The following is an 18,310-nucleotide window of genomic DNA, read 5'->3' on the forward strand; positions in this document are numbered from 1 at the left end:
TCTTTTCAGTCTGTAAGAACGTGTTACCAGAAAACTAATGTGTCAGCCATGCAGTGCATGAAATGAACCCAGCTGTGGTGCTAGATACTGTGAGCAAGGGCTGTTCTGATTTCTCTGTTGTCTAAAGAGACAGTGCAGTGCAAGCTTTCTCCTGCTCCCAGGCAAGGACTCAGAAATCAAATACCCTTCCTCCCACACTTTAGGATAGGTTTTTACAGATGGAATTTTTACATTAAATCCAGCTTCATAACAGCTGAATTTTTTTTTGTCCCTCTGGTTTCTGCCTAAACAGTTTGCTCCCTGGCACTTTCTTAATGATCTGTTTTGTTCATGCCAACATTGAAAATGCAACGTTTTTATCAGCTGGTTAGATTTCAGTCCTCATTGACAGCATGGGAGAGTCCTCCCCTGGACTTGAGCTCTTTCCTTGGGGCCGCAGCTGGTATCTCCGTGACATGGAGCAGAACAGCCCTTGGATTCAGGCTGAGCAGGTGGGTCCCCCTCGGGTTACCGCAATGCTGGGGTGGAATGATGGCTGTGATGCGCGATATATCCATATCCATAAAAAGGCCATATCCAGCCCCAATCCAGCTCCCTCCTGGTGCCATCCATTGCCAAACCATGTGAGGGAGTGACATGCCCTGATTCCTAGCCTCCGTTATCTTGGCTGTCTTTGCCCACAAAGAGAGAGGCAAAGATACCTAAAAAGCGTCCTGCTCTTGAAGCCCTGCTAGCTGGAGGTAGCAGGGCACCGCAGTTGCAGCTGTATACAGGCTCTTGACAGGACCTTTGCTCCTGGCTGTGTTGCATTACAAAATATACAAGTACAAATGGCTGAGCCATAAAATGTCACCTTCTTGCACTTAAGTTCTACCAAGGAAGAGGCCTTTCACACAAAGAAAACAACATAACATTTTAAAGTCTGAAAAAAAGAAGCTGAAAACATTCGGGGTTAGGGGCCGCAAGCAATATAGGATTGCTATATAGAATATAGGAAGCAATATAGACTCGAGCTGCTGTATTTCGCAACCCAGTGTTGCACAAAAAGAAAAACATGCAGAATTATTGTTAGAGCTCCGTTTATAGCTTGTTGTAAAAACTATGCAATGGAACAAAACTGAGTATGGAGATTTTTGCTTTACTTTTTCAATTTAAAAAGAAAGCCTTAGACTTTAAATTAGAAAGCTGTACCAATTAAGATTTCTAAGGCTATGTAGTTTCAAAACCACCACTGAAGTTTAAAGGGTCAGTCATAATCTTAATATTTTCCATATATTTTTAAGAACCTTGCTGAACTGAGGCATAGGCTGGGAAGGAAGTGTTTCTTTCTGCTCCAGTTTATTCCCTACCCAGAACATCCCTTCCTAAGAAAGAGTTACCTTTTTTTGGAGGGGACGAGTGGGAGGGTGCCGCGCTGCACTCAAAGGAAAACAAATATCCTCAGCAGGCAAGATAAAGTGGGCTGGCTTTGCTTCATCATATTCATCAGTATAAAGACTGATGCTGAGGAGTGGACAGGCTGCGCCTCTGCTTGCGAGGGTAGCGAAGGTTCCCCCAAGAAGAGATTCATCTCGCTCCTGCCGGGGCGCCATGTGCGCCTCAGCCCTCGCCTGCCTCCCTGTGCCCAGCTCCTCCCCACACAGGCTTGCACTGAAACCTCGACCTGGCAAAGCTAGTGAAATTTCTTGGTTCTCTCCGCTTTAGTGGAAGCAGGATATTGGCACTAGATTACAAAGGCAAGATGTATTCCTTAATGCACAGCGGGCTTGTGCACAAGGCAGGCAACCTACATCAACAAAAGAGCCAGGACTGTCATGTCTTGCCTATTCTGCCCAAATCTATGACCTTCATGCTCCTTAGTAAAAGATTTTGCTATCATAATAGCTTTGTTTCACTTCAGTATCTTTCACAGTTCTTGGCCAAAAGAGCTGCTGAAGCAGACCTATTTATTTATATGCAGTTCTCTTTTGGGTCTTATTTATTCAGCCAAGACAGTTTGGTCAGAAAAAAAATACATCTTGGTCTGATAAGGCTCAATCACAAAAAGGAATGGGAACCAATTTTTTGTTTACCAGGAAATCTCACAATTTAAAATACTTTTTCCCTCAGAAATGAAGCATATTTCAAAATTTCATGCAAAATGAAACTTGAAAAAGTAGTTTTGAGTTCAGGAAAACACTTGACTTAGAAATACTTCAACACTGCAGTGCTCTTTTCTTTGATGTCTTTTTAAAAGTTTATATTAAAAAGTCACTTACTCTGAAAAGCAGTTTTGGAACAAAATTCATTCTGAAAATGTCAAAATGTCATTATTGAAATGCTTTGTCTCAGATGTTTTCAAAATGACTGTTTATCAAAATCAGTTGATAGTTCAAAACAAAATTTAAGTCTTGATTGATACCCCTCCAGCATTTTGTTTGAAGAAAGAAAATAACACCCACAAAACTATGTTTAAAAAGGTATTGAAATGCTTCCCATGTTGAAACATCATCAATAAAATCTAAAAAGGAATTAACATAATTTGAGAATAAATTTTCCCAAACAAAGCAGGCTTCCAGAATCTGAAATTGAACCTAATAATCTTGCATTTTATATTTAAATAGTGTCCTTTGTCTGAACAGCTCTGACTCTTCTAAGGATAAATCCCATCTCTTTATTGGTGTTTGTTTGCCTTCCTGCACCTTGAAGGCATAAATATCTTTAAAGTTTGGTCCTAAGGTACTGGTTATAAGAACGTATGCTTAAATAGAGTGTGTATCTTCACCCAGACTGAAGCACATATATCTGAACAGGGTTGCTTTTTGAATCAAGGCTTAAGGCTTGCTATTGTGCGTTGAAGTGACAATATCCCTATTTTACAGGTGGGGAACCTGAAGTAACGGGTAGGCCAAAGATACCTTTTGCCAGTCAGGAGTAGAAACCACACCTCGACTTACATTAATGTAATTCAAGTACAAGAGCACTCTAACAAAGACAATATTTAAAAAGGCAACTCAGGCTGGTAGGTCAGGTGATTTTTCTGAAAATGACTGTTAAACTTTTGGAAAGCAAACATAATGCTGAGGACACTGTTGTACCTAAAACGCCTTTTATAGTATAACTTATATCTGCTGGTGTTAACATATGGCTCAAGAACACTTTGTCTTATACTCCATATTATAGCAGGCAGAGCAGTTAGCAAATCCATTTTTAGAGAAGCATTTTGCAGTTACCTATCCTTATCAATTTTCCCCCTGTGAGGTATCATTTAGAAGCTGAAAGGGAAAACAGAATGGCTTGTGAATGCAGCATCTTTTCACAGTGTCTCAGTGTAAAATTATTGGGCTTGGCTGCATCTAGAAAACTGCAGTCTAAGCTTTGGTTTAGAAAAAGGGGGGGTTTCTCTTGTAACAATCATAAAAGGAAGTCTTTTAAATACAAATAGTGGCAATGCAGCTGCCATATTCTGAAGCTATCCTGAAACAACATCTTTAGAGAAATGGAGCTGTAAACTCTCCAGCAATGATCATTTAATGTCACCACTATTTCATTCCTAAGCAACTAAAGTCAAAAGAGAGAGGGATGGGATATTATGGAGGTCCGCAGCAGTGAGTGCAGTCCTGTCACAGGGCTGTTTTGATGGCAGGGCTGAACTGGCTTAACATCTGGCTGCCACTGGAAGCCCCATTCCCGCTGCCTCCACCCCTGCCAGGCCATCCCCAGGCACCTCTGCTCTGCACCATCTCCCTCAGGTGCCTCTGCTCACATCCTTGGCTGCATCCCCTGCATCCACCACACAAAGGATTTTCTTGGCGAGCAGAATGGTTTCATTGTTTGTTATCATAATCTAGCACAGAGAAGAGTTGCTTCACTCACCCCTGAAACACAGCTGCACCATGACTGGGTAGGCAGAAGTGACATGCAGCCCATTGCTGCCAGCTGAAACCCTAGACTTGATTTTAATTAGCCAAAAATTGGAGTTTGAGCAGGATTCCGGGGTTCTGGCCAAAATCCTGAGGAAACCATCCAGAAAGTTTTAAAGTTTATAAGCTCTTGGGATTGTGCTTTTGCATCCAACCAGTGTGTCCTCCCTGGGATCTCCATGCAGGACTGTAAGTTAGTACCAGCTCCCAGGGAGCACTGTGCTGGGGGCATCAGGAAAATCCTTTGGGTTTCTCCTAGGATCAGTCAAACCACTGTCCAGCAGGTCAAAGCCCCAGCTGAAACACCTGGCAGTGGTTCTCAGGGACATACAGGCACCTCATGGCATAGGGGAGCTGGGAGCTTCCCTTCACGTTGGCCCTTGTTGGTGACAAGCGCTAAGAGAGCTATTCTGAATGCTTGTATTAACACCTCAGGAAACTGTGATTAAAATCTGATCAGCTAGTGAAACTCCGTCTGTGCCATCTGGTTGTCTGTCTCACACAGGTTTACAACTGCAAGATTACTTATGGGTGAAATTTACAGGCAACAACTAGTGTAAAAATAAAAGAGCATCAAATAATGCGTTTGAGCTGAAATCAAAGTCCTCACATATAAAATCTTTAAAATTTAAATAGACCAAAAAACCAGTCGGTTTTATAATTATATATATAAAATTTGGAACGACTGAAATGGACCATATTTCTTCAAATACTACAGTGAATTAAAAGTACCTTGGGTTGGCAATTGATTCTTTTTCTTCTTCTCTTACAGTAGGCAAACATTCACATTCAGCTAAAAAAGGATAAGAAACAAGAATATAGTTACTCTCAGCAAGTCTTCTCTATTTATTGCAAAATTGCATCAACTTTTTGGTGCAGCTATTATAGAATTTAAAATTGCAGCATGTTCTCCTACATCCTTTTATCTGTAATATCTGCTTACTCCATGTAGCATAAATATTATGTGTTTTAAAGCCTCCTGTCCTTTGATAGGCATTGTAGTAATTTTTTTATTATATATATTTCAGTTGCTTGTGTCTACACATACAAATGAACTACTTTGAGGGCTCTTTACCATAAACTACAATGAGGAGGACTATTTGTTAATCTTCCACCGTTTATGATTGCACCTACACTTTCACAGCACTAGTGCAGCCAGGAATTTGGGGCTGCAGTTTAGGGAACAGTACTGAAAAAACTTTATGTAAAATGTTTGCTCCGTTTTCTCCACAGAATTTTTAACATTATTTTACAGCGTTTTTTCCCCATGTACTGTATTTAATGCCTTTATTTCACTACCGTTGCTTAGCACATGTTTTCTGCTAGTGCTTACAGACCGAGAAGGTCAAAACCCCATCATGTGGAGCGCTGTGCTAACATAAAGAAATGCTTCAAAGAGTTTTATATCCTGAAAAACAAAACGTCTCTAGGAGGTCAGGCAAATGAGCCATGTGGATGCAAGGCAAGAGGCTAGGAATGAAAAAATACCAGGATTTCAGCATTTCTTAGCCAATGAAGAGTGGTTAGCACAACTTTCCATGTACCATTTTATCATCAAGTCTCAGCTAAACAGTGCCTTACAGAAGACCTGCATTTTTTTGAGGAGAGCCTTGAAGGAGGATGTAGGGCCTTTAAGGATTTTGACTGGGAGACTTCAGCTGGGGAAGAAAGGGGGAAAAATATAAGATGCTTAAAAGAGAAGTAGCTAAAAGGAAGCTGATGATGCTGGTGGTGTTAGTTACAGTGGGTACCAATTGCTCCACGGGCTACTGGGCTTGACAGCGAGGCTATAGTTGGCGAAGGGTGCTGGCAGCCAGGAGCAGCTTGTGTTTGATACCAGAGAGGTGGCAAGGGAGGGGAAGGACACAAAGAAGGGAGGGATGCAGTCAGAGTGGCAAACCTGGAAGAGGATCCTGGCAGCAGTTTTAAGTAAACAGCATTCTGACCTATGAGTAAACAGCTGTTTCTTCTACAATAGCACAATATGAAGCACATAACTGTAGAAACTCTGAAGGCTGACAGGACTAGATGCTTCAAATAAACTGCTATTTAGCATTAAAAAAGTATTTAAAACTATAAATACTGTTCACAGCTATACTTGTGTTTAATAAAAGCTTCTACTGGAAACTCAAAACATTTATGCTATTCCATCATATGTTAAAAATAAGCTCCCACACAAACTAAAATACTCCTCTGAAAAATTCTACCCCTGACATTTGTGCTGCTATTTTAGTAGCAGGGAGTCAAGAACACAACTAAAAATGTTTTAGGAAAATCAGTGACACAAATACAAAATGCCTTGCCTTGACTTTCTATTCATGGTATCTACCTCAGCTAGAAAGAGAGGGATGATGGAGTAGAGGAGTTACCATATACCATTTTTGTTCATGCTGTTCATCCATTTATCAAGCTCTTCCATTTCTATCTCCATAACAGAGGGTGTGTCTTCTTCAAAAATAGGACTTGAGAGGAAAAAAAAGACATTACACAAAATGCTTAATTCAATAAACCTATTACGTAATAATTTTGTACGAGGCTTGCTCTTCCAAGACACAGGTCTTCCAGGACTGTGTTTCTGGAAAGTTGTCCTGGTCTAGTAAGCTGAAAACACGTCAGCCCAAAGGGTAAGAAGGAAATGGCTGCAAACAGATCTGAAGGGTCGGCTGTGCGCTGTTGGTCAGCATGACATGGGCTTAGTGCAACAGCACATGCAGAGCTGTTCAGGGACTCAGATAGTGTAGTCGGGGGATATCTGTGAGCACAGGACCAGTGTGGCTATTCAAGAATTGTCTCTATTGTAAATAGAAAACTGAAAAATAAATCTCAGCCCTACTGGAACACACAGCTAAAGTCCTATTGCTCCAAGAATAAAAGCATAGGGCCTAAAGTTTCATCTTAACTATGACTGATATTGGCAGCAATTTAAAAAGGAAAGGTCATAACTCTAGTAACTCTGTATTTATCTTAATGTCTCCACTTACTCTTCCCTTTACTAATCATTCCTAGAGTTGCACAGTACAAAAACTATTTTTACTGGAAACACACCTTTTTTTCCCCCATGAACTCATTTTAATAACTTCCAGCACTCCTTAGCAAGATGGAGCTCAATAAAAGGTAATGATAAAAATTATCACTCAGATAAGAACCATGCAGCTTTTGATTTGTTTTTCCAGCAGCTCAAGAATCACTTCCATGGCAGCTGGGAGATCTTTTCCGTCTCATGTAAGAGTGAGAAGACAAACTTGAAAAACAGGGAAGTAAGACACAGAGCTTATTCTTCACAGTCAAAGCATATGATGAGACTGGGAACTGATCTCCTTTGCTCATGGTATACCTATATCCTGTGGTGTCTCAACAGTGGCAGAACCAGGGATGCCTACAAGCAGGCAGGGGAGATGTTGCAGGTGATAAGTCCTTGTAGGACAGTCTTGCCTCAGCGGTACTCTTGTTGTGGTCTTATGCCTCCTCCGCTTGCAAAATAATGAGATCACACTTGAATCAACTTTTTCAGATCTGCGCTATAGTCCCTTTAGCAGCCCCTACAGATAGTTACTGGAATAATCACAATGGTAGGAGTGTTTAGAATATGGTTAAATTAAACCAGATAACAAAAGAGTTAAAATTATGATGTCCTATTACAGTAAAAGAATCAGAAAAATGAGAAATATTCATAAACTTTACCTTTTTACATTTTCGCTTCCCAGCTCATCTGGAAAAGAAAAAGTTGATGTTATAGTTACATTGTTTGTATGTATTTAGGGTCTGTATTACAGGCAAGTCTTGAATAGGGTCACTTAAAACACGTTCCATTTTCAAAGAGCATAATAGTTAACTTTTAGATGAAAGGCAAAACATCTCAACCTGCTCATAATTTTCAGAGGAGCCCATTACTCTTAATCTTTAATACACTAAAAGAAGCTCGTTATTAGCTCAGCCTTGCTGGGAGTGAACAGACTGTTAGCACCACGGTGGGCATGAAACTACAGACCCACAGTTCCCTGAGCAAAACAGATGTAATGAGAAAAGTGTCATCCTGAGAAGGAACCACTGCTGCAGAAATTGTTTATTGGAAACATCAGGACATTTTGCTGCAGACTACATGCAGTCAATCCGTCTCTGGATGGAGACTGTGGGAGCCTCTCACGAAGAGAAGAAGAGGGAAGGCTTGTATGGCAGTTTAAGTTTCAGTTAGGTAAATGATGCTGAACTAGCCAGATGCAAAAAGGGATATGAAGCTAGTTATGACCCCCAGACAAAGTAAAGGTTGGTAAACAAGCAGTGTAACAGCCATTATTCAGGCCACTAACTTCCCCTCCAGGGATTCTTGAAGTGATCGAAAAGCCTCAGCTCTCGAAAAAGAATGAAGAACTACATATGGTATCCACATTGTACACTGTAGTCTTAAATCAGCTTATTTTTAATTCAGTGCCACCGACCGGGTGCTGAAGCCTCCCACTTGTTCCAGCATCTCCCTTGCTGCAGAGCCATCCCACAGCCGTGGAGCCATGTGGCACCCCGTGAGGATGCCCAAAATGCTGGCTCCAAGCAGTAAGCGCAGGGCAAGAGACACCCAGAACTGTGCTCCTGCAAGGCACGGCGCTGTGAAAAGCATACCTGCATTTCATGCCATCCAGAAACAGGCAGGCCGCTAGGTGTCTATCTGTGAACTGAGTGTTTGCTAAGAGTGTGACCCCGTGATAAGGCAGGTGCATTCTCAAAATGCCCTGAAAAATGGGATCAAAATGTATATTAAATGCATGTCACTGTCTTCAGGCTGACATACTTACAATGGCATTCACATTCTGTAAAGGCACTGGTATGACCATTTTGGGAGTCCACTTACCAACTGCGTATTTTTAATATGACACCTTAGTTCTGTTTCTGTTGCTTAACACTTCAGACTTACAAATTTCTGTGTTAACAGAGTATACGTTGCTTCCTGAAATATTGCTCTTCCTATTGCAGCACATAGCCAGCATGGTCATGTGATTCCTCAGTAATTTACTTTGATCTTCACTAGTGGTTTCATAGCTGCTAACACCCTACAGGATCCCTCTAAAAATGTCCCTTAAAATGGTTTTGCTTGTTCTTATTTTATTGAAGCTCCAAGCAGCTTTACCCTGTGGATAGTACAGGCAATAGAAGCATTAAATTCACCTTGCATGAAGTTATTAAGCATAAAGACAGAATAACTGTGTATAGTCACACAGTTACATCTTCACTCTATTAGCAGAAGGAGCCAGAGCTTGCTGTCGCAGCTCCCGTGGGTGTACAAAGTGAGCAGGAGGTGCCAAAAAGCAGAACTAGCTCACAGCTAAAGGACAACTAAATATGCAGAAACCGCTCACCAGGGGTAACAGATTCATAAACATAAAAATAAAACATAAAAAATAAAACCCGAGAAACACATCCTAAATGTGGCATTCCAGTCCTCGAAATAACTTTTTATTCATGTCAAGTGTGTTCTAAAAATATCCTTCTGATGTGTGAGAAGATAGATTTTACCTTGTTTAGACTTTTTCCTTTTATGATGTATTACAAAAAACATGATCAGCAAAATCAGCAGGACCAGCAGCACGATGGGGACAACGTATATCAAGATAGACTGTTCTGCTGTTTCTAGGCTGTCATTATTGCTCACAGTATTCAATTCAGTACTTGTACTTTTTGTTTCAAAACTGTATTCAGTAGCTCTTGTAGCAACATATTCATGGTCACCCACAGTTGTAGAATATGTAGTAGGCATAGCAGGAGGAGGTGTTACTGTAATGGTGGATAACATTGGTGATCCATCTCCTGAAGCAGCAGTTTCATTCTCAAAGCCTGCCAAACATATGAGGACAACTTAACATTTTCTGTTTTATACTGATATTCTCAGTGAGTCAAAGCATACAGCTCTAATATTTACTTTTCATGTGGCTTGTTTAAAGAAAAAAAAGCCACCAAATGCACATACACACACATTTGAAATCTTGGGCGCTAGATGTATAATTAGATTACAGATTTTCAGCTAGCTGGCTTTTGCTTGGACACATCAGCATGTGTAGTCTGTCTGCATGCAGCTGTCTCACACAAACATAGGTTTTTCTTGCAGGTTCACATCCGGTCTGGCTGTCACTGTAAAAGTGTCCTACTTATCTGTCAACTACACCATCCTGCTCCACTCCTCAGGCTTAGTGCTTATGGTCTCAACCTCTCCCATCACCCTCCTTACCCCAGAGTTAGCACCGTTCACAGAGACCATTATCCCAGGTTCCCCATTTCCTCCAGCTCAGTGATTTCTCAGTTTCTGTGCCTTTCTCAAATTTGCTAAATTCACTTAACTGCATGGCAAATAAAGAACAGGTCTGGTGAAGGGAAGTGTGAAGCCTGTAGTAGCTGCTGACTCTTATTTCTGCATGGACTAGAAGAGGTAATAACACAGACACTTCATTGGATACAAATGCAGTAACTGCTCCTCTGTCGGATGCTACAGGCTGAGTAAAGGAGCACATGGTAAAGATACAGTGCTGGTTATTTTTCATGAATGTTGAGGTGGGGTTTTTTGAATCTTGATTTGGGTTTTGGTTTGATTTAGGTATGTTTGGCAAGGAAAGTGGCTAAAATTGGCTACACCGGTCACAGTAAAATGAATTTTTTTGAGGCTAATTAAGAGGCGTTATTGCTAGCTGTCATGGAGTATAAAGCCTAATGTTAGTACAGCAGATTTTGGCTTGACACCATACTGATGCCAAATTTCCTGTTGTTGCCAAGGGTGCAGGGATCAGTCCTTACATAAATTACACCAATACATTTCCAAATGCAAAACCTTCAATAATTTTCTTAGCATGAAATTAACTGATGACTTCTTGTGTTATCTGTCCGTTCAGATACAGTGCTGGCATGGTACAGCTCTTGTTTTACGGAATAAAGCAGGACAGGCTTTCGTGACTTTTGCAATGACAAGATTCTCGCTGTTCTTGTAAAGTGCTGGGCAGCCATAGTTTCCACTAGAGTTAGCAAGAGCTTACGGTTTTCAGCACCTCATTGCTGGCATTTCGAATCTCACAGGACTGGAACCAAAAGTACTTAGCATTTTAAATGCTTTTGTAAACACATTAATCTTCATAATGGCCCTGAGAGATGAGCAGTTATCATCTCCATTTACAAATGAGAAACCAGAAGGACAGGAAGCTGTCCTTCCCAGGGACACAAAGCCAGAGAGGAAAACTGGGATTAGAGCGCTATCTCTTGCTTAATCTGCTCTGCAGCATCTTTTCTCTCGTCAGATTTTTCTTGAAAGAAAATGAGTATCTCATGAGACTGTATTCCAGGAAACCCAGTTTCAAATGGAAAAAAATGGCTTGAGTGTGGCAGCAGTGATTTATCTATTTTGTTATGCCGCACTTATCACTCAGGTGCCTGATCATTTCACCCTTTTCTTGAAGCTAGGAAAGGATTTTAATGCTTAATAAATAATTCTTAATACTTTAGTAAAGTATTTTAATACTACAAAGGTCTCTTTCACCACAATACAATAATCAGAATGTTAATTCTTCAATAGCAAAGCGCTTGATACCAGTGGCCTTCAGTTATGTAACTTCCATCTCTATTTAGTACTTCAGTCAAGAGCAAAGCATGATCTCTGTCTCCTACGCAGGCAACGATCCATTACATGTGGGCTCGTCGACCCATACCCATGATATGCTGGCTCTCGTTAATCCTATCAAGGAGGAAGGGAGCGAGATTTTCTATCCATTGTTACTCTTGGCCACTTGACTTCTCTTTCCAGAGAGTTTGTAGTCCCCAGAGTTTGCAATGAGTCTGTTTATATTGTTGTTTCATAAAGCAGTAAGATATCAATATAGGTGGCCACGAGGTAGATTCCTGCATGATTAACCATACTGCTGGCAGAGCAGACGAACCATCTCAGCGTCACAGAACCATTTCCATGACCTTGTTTCATTTTCCTCCTCTAACCTGTCATCTGCCTCATTTGATATATTGATAGGGATAAGCCCATTGTTAAAAGTAGTACAAGTGGGAAAGGGTGTGGGGGAAATAGCTTATTTTTCATTTACTATTAGAGCTAAAATGAATTTTTCAAATGTCTGAAACATGATGTGACTTTAAAGCAAAAGCAAGTCACATCTCATTAACGGCAACACTGAACTTTCAGTTGGAGTATTTGCTGTGTTTGACTTCCAGGAGAGCCTTCTTCAATGTCTCTGTTACTTTTTATTTGCCTGTTTTTGAGCTATAAAAATTTCAAATCATTTCAAAGGCAGATTTCAAATCATTTGTCTCTGTGTGAAAGAGAATTACCCTTTCTACTATCTAGACAAAGAAAATGGCAAATCACAGAGTGACTTTGCTACTGCATATTTTTGTCCACTCTGCATAATTCCAGGGACAAAACAGCATCTCTTATTTGAACACGACTTCCTCTTAAAAGATCTTTTCTTTCAGCGAATTAAATAGTCTCTCAGCAGAAGGGCAGCCAATTGTGCAATGTGCTAGTGAGGATATTGCTCTTCTGCCTTGTGTTTTACCTGCTGCCTTGGCACATCTCCCTTTGGCTCTTCTATCTGTCACCTCTGAGGACCAGAGCTCAAACCTCAGATTCAGGTTTCTGGTGATGGATACCCTACCTGTCTAGGGTAGGTTATCCAGAGATAAGGGCTCTACCAGCTCCCTTCTAGTGCTTACAGATCAGATTTTTTGCACGGTGATAAAACCACCACCTGTACCTAAGTGGGCTTTATGGGTTGCACCAAGCAACGCTTTCTACCTCTACCTTCAGCCCTGCTGGCAGGGATGGGCACAGGCATGTGGCATGAAAGCTGCATGCTGCAAAGTTTGGAACATGGCTGGGGAGGACCTGAAAGCCAGAGACTTCGTTTGATGCTATTTGAGGGTCTTCTCCATGCCCGGAGGGAGCCAGTTTTGCTATGGTTGTTCATACCATGAATTGTGTGGTCAGCTGTGCTTGGGTTTCATTTTGCAGAGAGCTAATTAGCTTCCACCAGAAAGGAGTCTGGCCATAACACAACATATATTTGGGGTGGAAAATGAACGTCAACGGAGTGAAACAAGGAGGGAGTCAAATCTGACAGTGTAGATACTTCCTGGACTTGTAAGAGTACATGCCCTCCATCTTGCCGAGCTCAGCCTAGTGCTTTTGGCCCCATTCTGATATTCTTACATGGCCTTCTGCACAAGTCAGTAAAGAATTAAGTGCTCGCACAATAACCATGATCAATGCTTTGTCTAAACCATTTTGTCTAAACCGTGAGCGCTGGGGACTCGCCCCCATGCTGGGAGGAGCTGCTCTCGCATGCCACAGCTTCAGCCCAGCTCACACTGCCACTTTCCTTTCCGTGCCCCTATGAGGAGAAGGGAGGCATTGGCACATGGCCAGTCTCATCCTGACGGGCAGCTGGGCACAGCCTGAGTGGTGGCTGAATCTGGAAAATAGGAAGTTCCCAGGTTTCCACCACTGATTTAGTCCTCCTGGGATCAAAACCTGACCCTTTCATCGCTGAGAAAGCACTAGCAGCAACTCAAAAAAGGATCCACTATGATTCTTATGAAAAGAGCGTTATGAAAAGGCTGCATCACTGTATTCAGTGATGCCATGGTATAAGGTATTATTTGGTATTGTCTGCTTATAAAGTATGCTCGAATTACTGATGGAAGTTAACCGAATTTTGAAGGTGCTTCCAAGACTGCCTTTCAAGGGAGACAAATATAGTAAGCAACTCTGCAGACTAGGCTCCAAACAAGTAGATGCAAACAACATTTCTGTTGTTGCTGCATTTGTTTCTCTGATGTCTGCGTTGTAGCGCTAAGAGATGGTGATATGAGCTTCTTGATGAAGCAAGCAGGCAAACAGGTTTCTGATTTTAGTTGGATGTGGGGCAAGGAAAAATAGCTTGCAGTCAGCACATTCGGTTCTGCTGTGAAATCATCAGTCAGCCTGCTGTGTTTTCATCAAATTCATGGATTGGAATTTCTGAAGGGAATTTTTCATATTACACTATAGTTTCTACCTGCTGAAGAAAAGGGGACAGAATAGAGGAAAAGCAAGATCTAAATCAATGGCATAGTCAGAATTATTAATTTGAAAGGGAATTTTTTGTTTCTTCAAACTTCCCTAGAAGCTATAAAAATGCAGTGAAAGAAAGACTCAGGAGAGGGTAGCACAGCACAGAAAGGTTAAAATGCTGTGCATATTGGCGTAAAGTTACTATATTCTGCAGCATTCTTTTCCATATAAACATTCCCTCTGGTGACATACCCATATGGCTCCACTTTGTCTCTATGATTATTGCTGCTATTCCTTGACTCATTCCTGTTCTGTTTCTCTCCTTGCATTTAGTGTTGATCTAAGAAGGGCCATGCCTTGTAATGGTCAGGGCATGCCCAGACTGCATGTTATGGCGGGTCCCAAATATCCGCCTGACTGGAAGAGGAATCCTTAAAACCCTGGAGGCTAGCTGTCAGATCTACATGCTATTCTGATGAAGTAAAACAAACATTTCAGGATAGTTAATCTGTAGGCAAGATCCTATTAAAAAGGGGTGCTTAGAAAGTGTCATTCTAGGTATAACCCGAAACAGGAGGCAACTATTTAAGTTTATTTCTAGACAATGCAAACAGCTTTCTTATTATTATTACTTCCTTTCAGCTTAAGTGCTGTTTTAACAGCCAGTGTTGCAAATTCAGTCATGCATCTTAGAGTCAAACTGTGGACCTTTAGTTTCATTTATCCCCCCTAGGACTAAAGGTTTTGCAAACCAAATTATACATGCAGTTGCATCTGTTTAATCTTGTGGCCTTCCAGCTCTGCATCAGTGATAGCCGTGCAACCCCACTGTCTTCAGAAACTTATGATGCAAACCTCCCAGTGCTCTTTGCTCACAGGGAGACACTTAAATTAAAGTTTTCAAAGCTCTGGAGGCTCACCAGCAAATCTCTTGAGGGACAACAGACTGCATTCACTGACTGAAATTTAGTAGTATATATATGATCTTGCTGATGTAAGAGAGATTTCCTAAGATGCCCCTGAAAGCACAGGAGTGAACCACAGTAAAAGTTTGTGTGTATGGATAAAATGGAGGAATGGGAGTGAATACATACAAAGAATTCATCTTTGTAATAGAAAGGGTTTTTTTTAATCTGCTTTTTAGGGGACTGCACTGTGGAAAGAGAGGATGTAGCATATCCACATTTCTGACTTTGCTGCTTTGCTAGAAAATTGTAACAGTCAATTCTGATGAGTTCAAACCAATTTTGGAATTCATTACTCCAGGGGGGAACAGGTCAAAAATAATACTGCCTTAGAGGCCTTTGCTTTGTTTGTGGCTTCACCTAAAAGGCACTTCTCTGCAAATTAGAGGGTGTCTACCTGTACTCCTGATACAGGCTGCTGGATCTTTGATAGCAATGTTCCTTTCAATGACAGTTCAAAACTATAACACAGAGACACAGCAAAAATAAAACACTACCTGCAGCAATCCTAGGTCTTCCACTTAAAGATCTTACGCGTATTGCTGTTGCTCTTTCTCAAGCATTTTCTTGCCGCATAGCTCCCTACCTGAGAAACACTGCAGTTTCCCATGTGCTTCACAGAATACAAAGAGAGGCGGCATACCCTGGGAAATACCCATACGGCCAGAGCCTTTTGCTATAAGCTATTATAAGGACCCTAATACTTGTTCTGAGGGGCACCATACATATAGGAAGGTCTTTAGGGCTGAGCAGCAAGTCCCAAGGACACCACAGGGCTCCCGGTCACCCAGAGCAGGGATCTCCGGAGCCAGCAGTGGCCCTTGGCAGGCCACCAGCGGGGGCTTGCTCCCTGCATAAACCCAGGGAAGGGAAGGAGGAAGGGAAGGGCAAGGGCAAGGGAAAAGAGAAGGGGGAAGGGGACTTCCACAAACCCAGATCTCACCTCAGTATAGAGCTGGGAGAGCGCCAGCATCTAGAGCTGAGACCTCAGACATGCTCTTAAAGCTACCTACCAGTTTAGAGTAATTGTAGTGTAGCTAGGACAAAACTGCCTGTTAATCTTGATCTAAATGGCAAGGCTTGGTTTTTACAAGGCTGCAGAATGGTTTGGGATCAGGATTTATATAGCTTCACTCTGAGCTGCAAGATTTAACCATACGCTCAGCGCCTATTTTGGAAATGGTTTCTAGACTGTATAAATGAGACCTTCAAGAGCCTCTGCCTCACCTTCTTGCAGAGGACCACTTTAAAGGTGAGAACTGTGTTTGGGACAGGAGCAAAAAGGAAAAAAGCTCCTTTAAAGGTTCCTGCCCTGTTCACCTGTGAGTAAAGGTAGTGAGAGATAGGGATCCCCCCAGGAGGCTAGGTGAATTGGAGGGGCTCATTAATCACTGACATGGTGCCTGCAGAATAGATAAACCCTTGTATAAACTCTTACCCGTTCAATTTAACTCCTCCCCTAGGCCTGAGTTAACAATTTCCTCCTTTCCACCACCCAGAACCAGAGCAAGCCCTGGCTGCGTTTTGGGGCTGGATGCACAAGCGGGAGCTGCCCGCGGGGCCCCTGCTCTGCTCATGGGGGTGCTTTCCTCACCTTGCCCCAGCCGCCCTGGCTAGCTCAGCCAAGCTCGGGGTGCTGCAGCCAGCAGAGAGCCCTTGCAGCACAGCCACGACAGCCGCGGCGCCGGGACTTGCTCCCAGCCATGGAGGAACAGTTCCAAAATCAACTAAAATTTAAAAGCGGATCTACCAGTAAGAAGCCTCTAAGGCAGCGGGGAAGAGGTTGGGGAACCTGGTATATGAAGTCAGTTTGCTACTTTGTGCAGCCCTTTAGTGCCCATCGCGGAGAAGAGCAGGCAGGGCCCCCCTGCAGCAGCCTGGGCAATAGGTTTGGGGGAGTCAGGGACTAAGGTGGCCCTCCAGCACATGGAAAAGGTGACGAAAGTGGTCAGTGCACTGCGCAAGGGATTCCTGGCAGTTCCCAAATGAATTAAGAAAGTTGCAGCGTAACTCAACTGCATTTCTTGCGTCTTGCCTCTCCTTCCATTTCTCTGGGACAATTCTTGCTATTTCTAGCGAGGATTGTATCTCAGTTTATAACAGGATTTTTTCCTCTGATCAGTTTGGTTCTGAGATATGTTCAAAGACTGGAATATATTTTCCTAACATGTCTGTAACACAGTAGGATTATATTTAGGCAGACAAGACTGAACCATTTCATAACTCGCTTAGCTCATTCTTACAGCTAAGCAAGATTCCTCACCGCGATAAGGTCTGCAGTGTGCCTGGAGCCTGCAGCCCTGGTTTACAGCCTGGTTATAGTACTGATTTTAAGGGAGGAAAAAAAAATCCCCAATGCCTTTTAAAATCTGAATAGAAGGAGTCTAAGGATAGCTGAGAGTGACAATCCTCTCTCTCTGCTTCGCCGAGCGCTCTCCCTCACTACAACATATGGAGGTAACAAACCCTTCTAGTGCCTATCGAGGCGCTTCAGGAGCTATTTATGTGACACCAAAAGGCATGTAAGCACCACCATCGGAAGGTTTTATTAAAACAGCTGCCTGTGTTGCTCAGTTACTGGTTCTATGTGCTTACTCAAAAATGTAAATGGCACAAACGATCCTCCACAAATGGATGAGAGCCTGTGCCACAATACCCAGGCTCTTCAGCATTTTGCTGCATGCGGCTTTTTTACTTACAGTCCTTCCCTTCTAAATGTATCGAAATCCACAGTGCCAAACACTTTGTTCTGCAGCTGAGAATTCAAAATATTTGTCTCCAGAACTGGCTGTTCTTTTGTTAAGCAGGTTCCAGTTCATTGCGACTATTGAAACACTCAGCTGGCTTTTGAATGGAAAGAGTACTCTTTCTTCAACTCTGCTATTAAATGCGGATAGGATGGACATAGGATTAAAAAAATTCAACAAATTATTAAATCAGAACCAAAACTTCTGATGAGCCAGAATAGAAACTCTGGTTCCCTACACACCTGCAATTTAAGAATTTTAGGATTCGATTGCTGCCGTTCCAGATTACGTCTAAGGAAAAAGATCAAAGCTACAAAAAAGGCAAAGAGCTGAAAATAGAGACGGTAACTAAAGCTAAAGGAAGCAGAGTGCAAGTTTTTACAAATCTTCTCCTGGAGATCAGTTTTTAGGGTGTTGTCCTCCGACTCACTGCTATAGCTGCAGGCACAAACCATGTCTCACAGTCCTACCTTGGAAGGTAAAAAGCACTTTATTACTTACTGTTGCTGGCAGATCCTTCAGCAACGAAGAGGAGAGAAAGCACGGTGATGAAGTTTTGGCTTTGCATGTTACCTTTTCAGTGATCAGACTTGATGTTCTCTTTTACTTTCTCCCTGGTTCACAAGAACATTTACATTTCCTGTTTCCTGCCTGAGTGCTTCTGAGTTA

The 18,310-nt window shown here is 42.1% G+C and overlaps 1 protein-coding gene across 5 annotated transcripts in view; it reads right to left on the reverse strand.

Annotated features, from left to right (window-relative positions):
- The window catches only part of TMEM154 (transmembrane protein 154), a 31,287-nt gene extending 12,984 nt beyond the window's left edge, over positions 1-18,303 (reverse strand). For 3 of the 5 annotated variants that reach the window (XR_011140986.1, XM_068942297.1, XM_009677099.2), the window contains exons 1-5: positions 18,143-18,281; positions 9,408-9,725; positions 7,584-7,611; positions 6,279-6,364; positions 4,635-4,695 (exon numbers count right to left, since the gene is read on the reverse strand). Coding sequence is in view for 4 of the 5 variants with exons in the window: in XM_068942297.1 (XP_068798398.1) it covers positions 4,635-4,695; positions 6,279-6,364; positions 7,584-7,611; positions 9,408-9,725; positions 18,143-18,209 (560 nt within the window). In the remaining variant the exon portion in view is untranslated. Of the gene's footprint in view, positions 1-2,258; positions 2,290-4,634; positions 4,696-6,278; positions 6,365-7,583; positions 7,612-9,407; positions 9,726-18,142 lie in introns of all 5 variants that reach the window. The other 2 variants (XM_068942296.1, XM_009677098.2) reach the window with 2 other exon arrangements.
- Positions 18,304-18,310: the final 7 nt, after the last annotated feature.

This window comes from Struthio camelus, chromosome 4, assembly GCF_040807025.1.
Source record: "Struthio camelus isolate bStrCam1 chromosome 4, bStrCam1.hap1, whole genome shotgun sequence".
Taxonomy (NCBI): domain Eukaryota; kingdom Metazoa; phylum Chordata; class Aves; order Struthioniformes; family Struthionidae; genus Struthio; species Struthio camelus.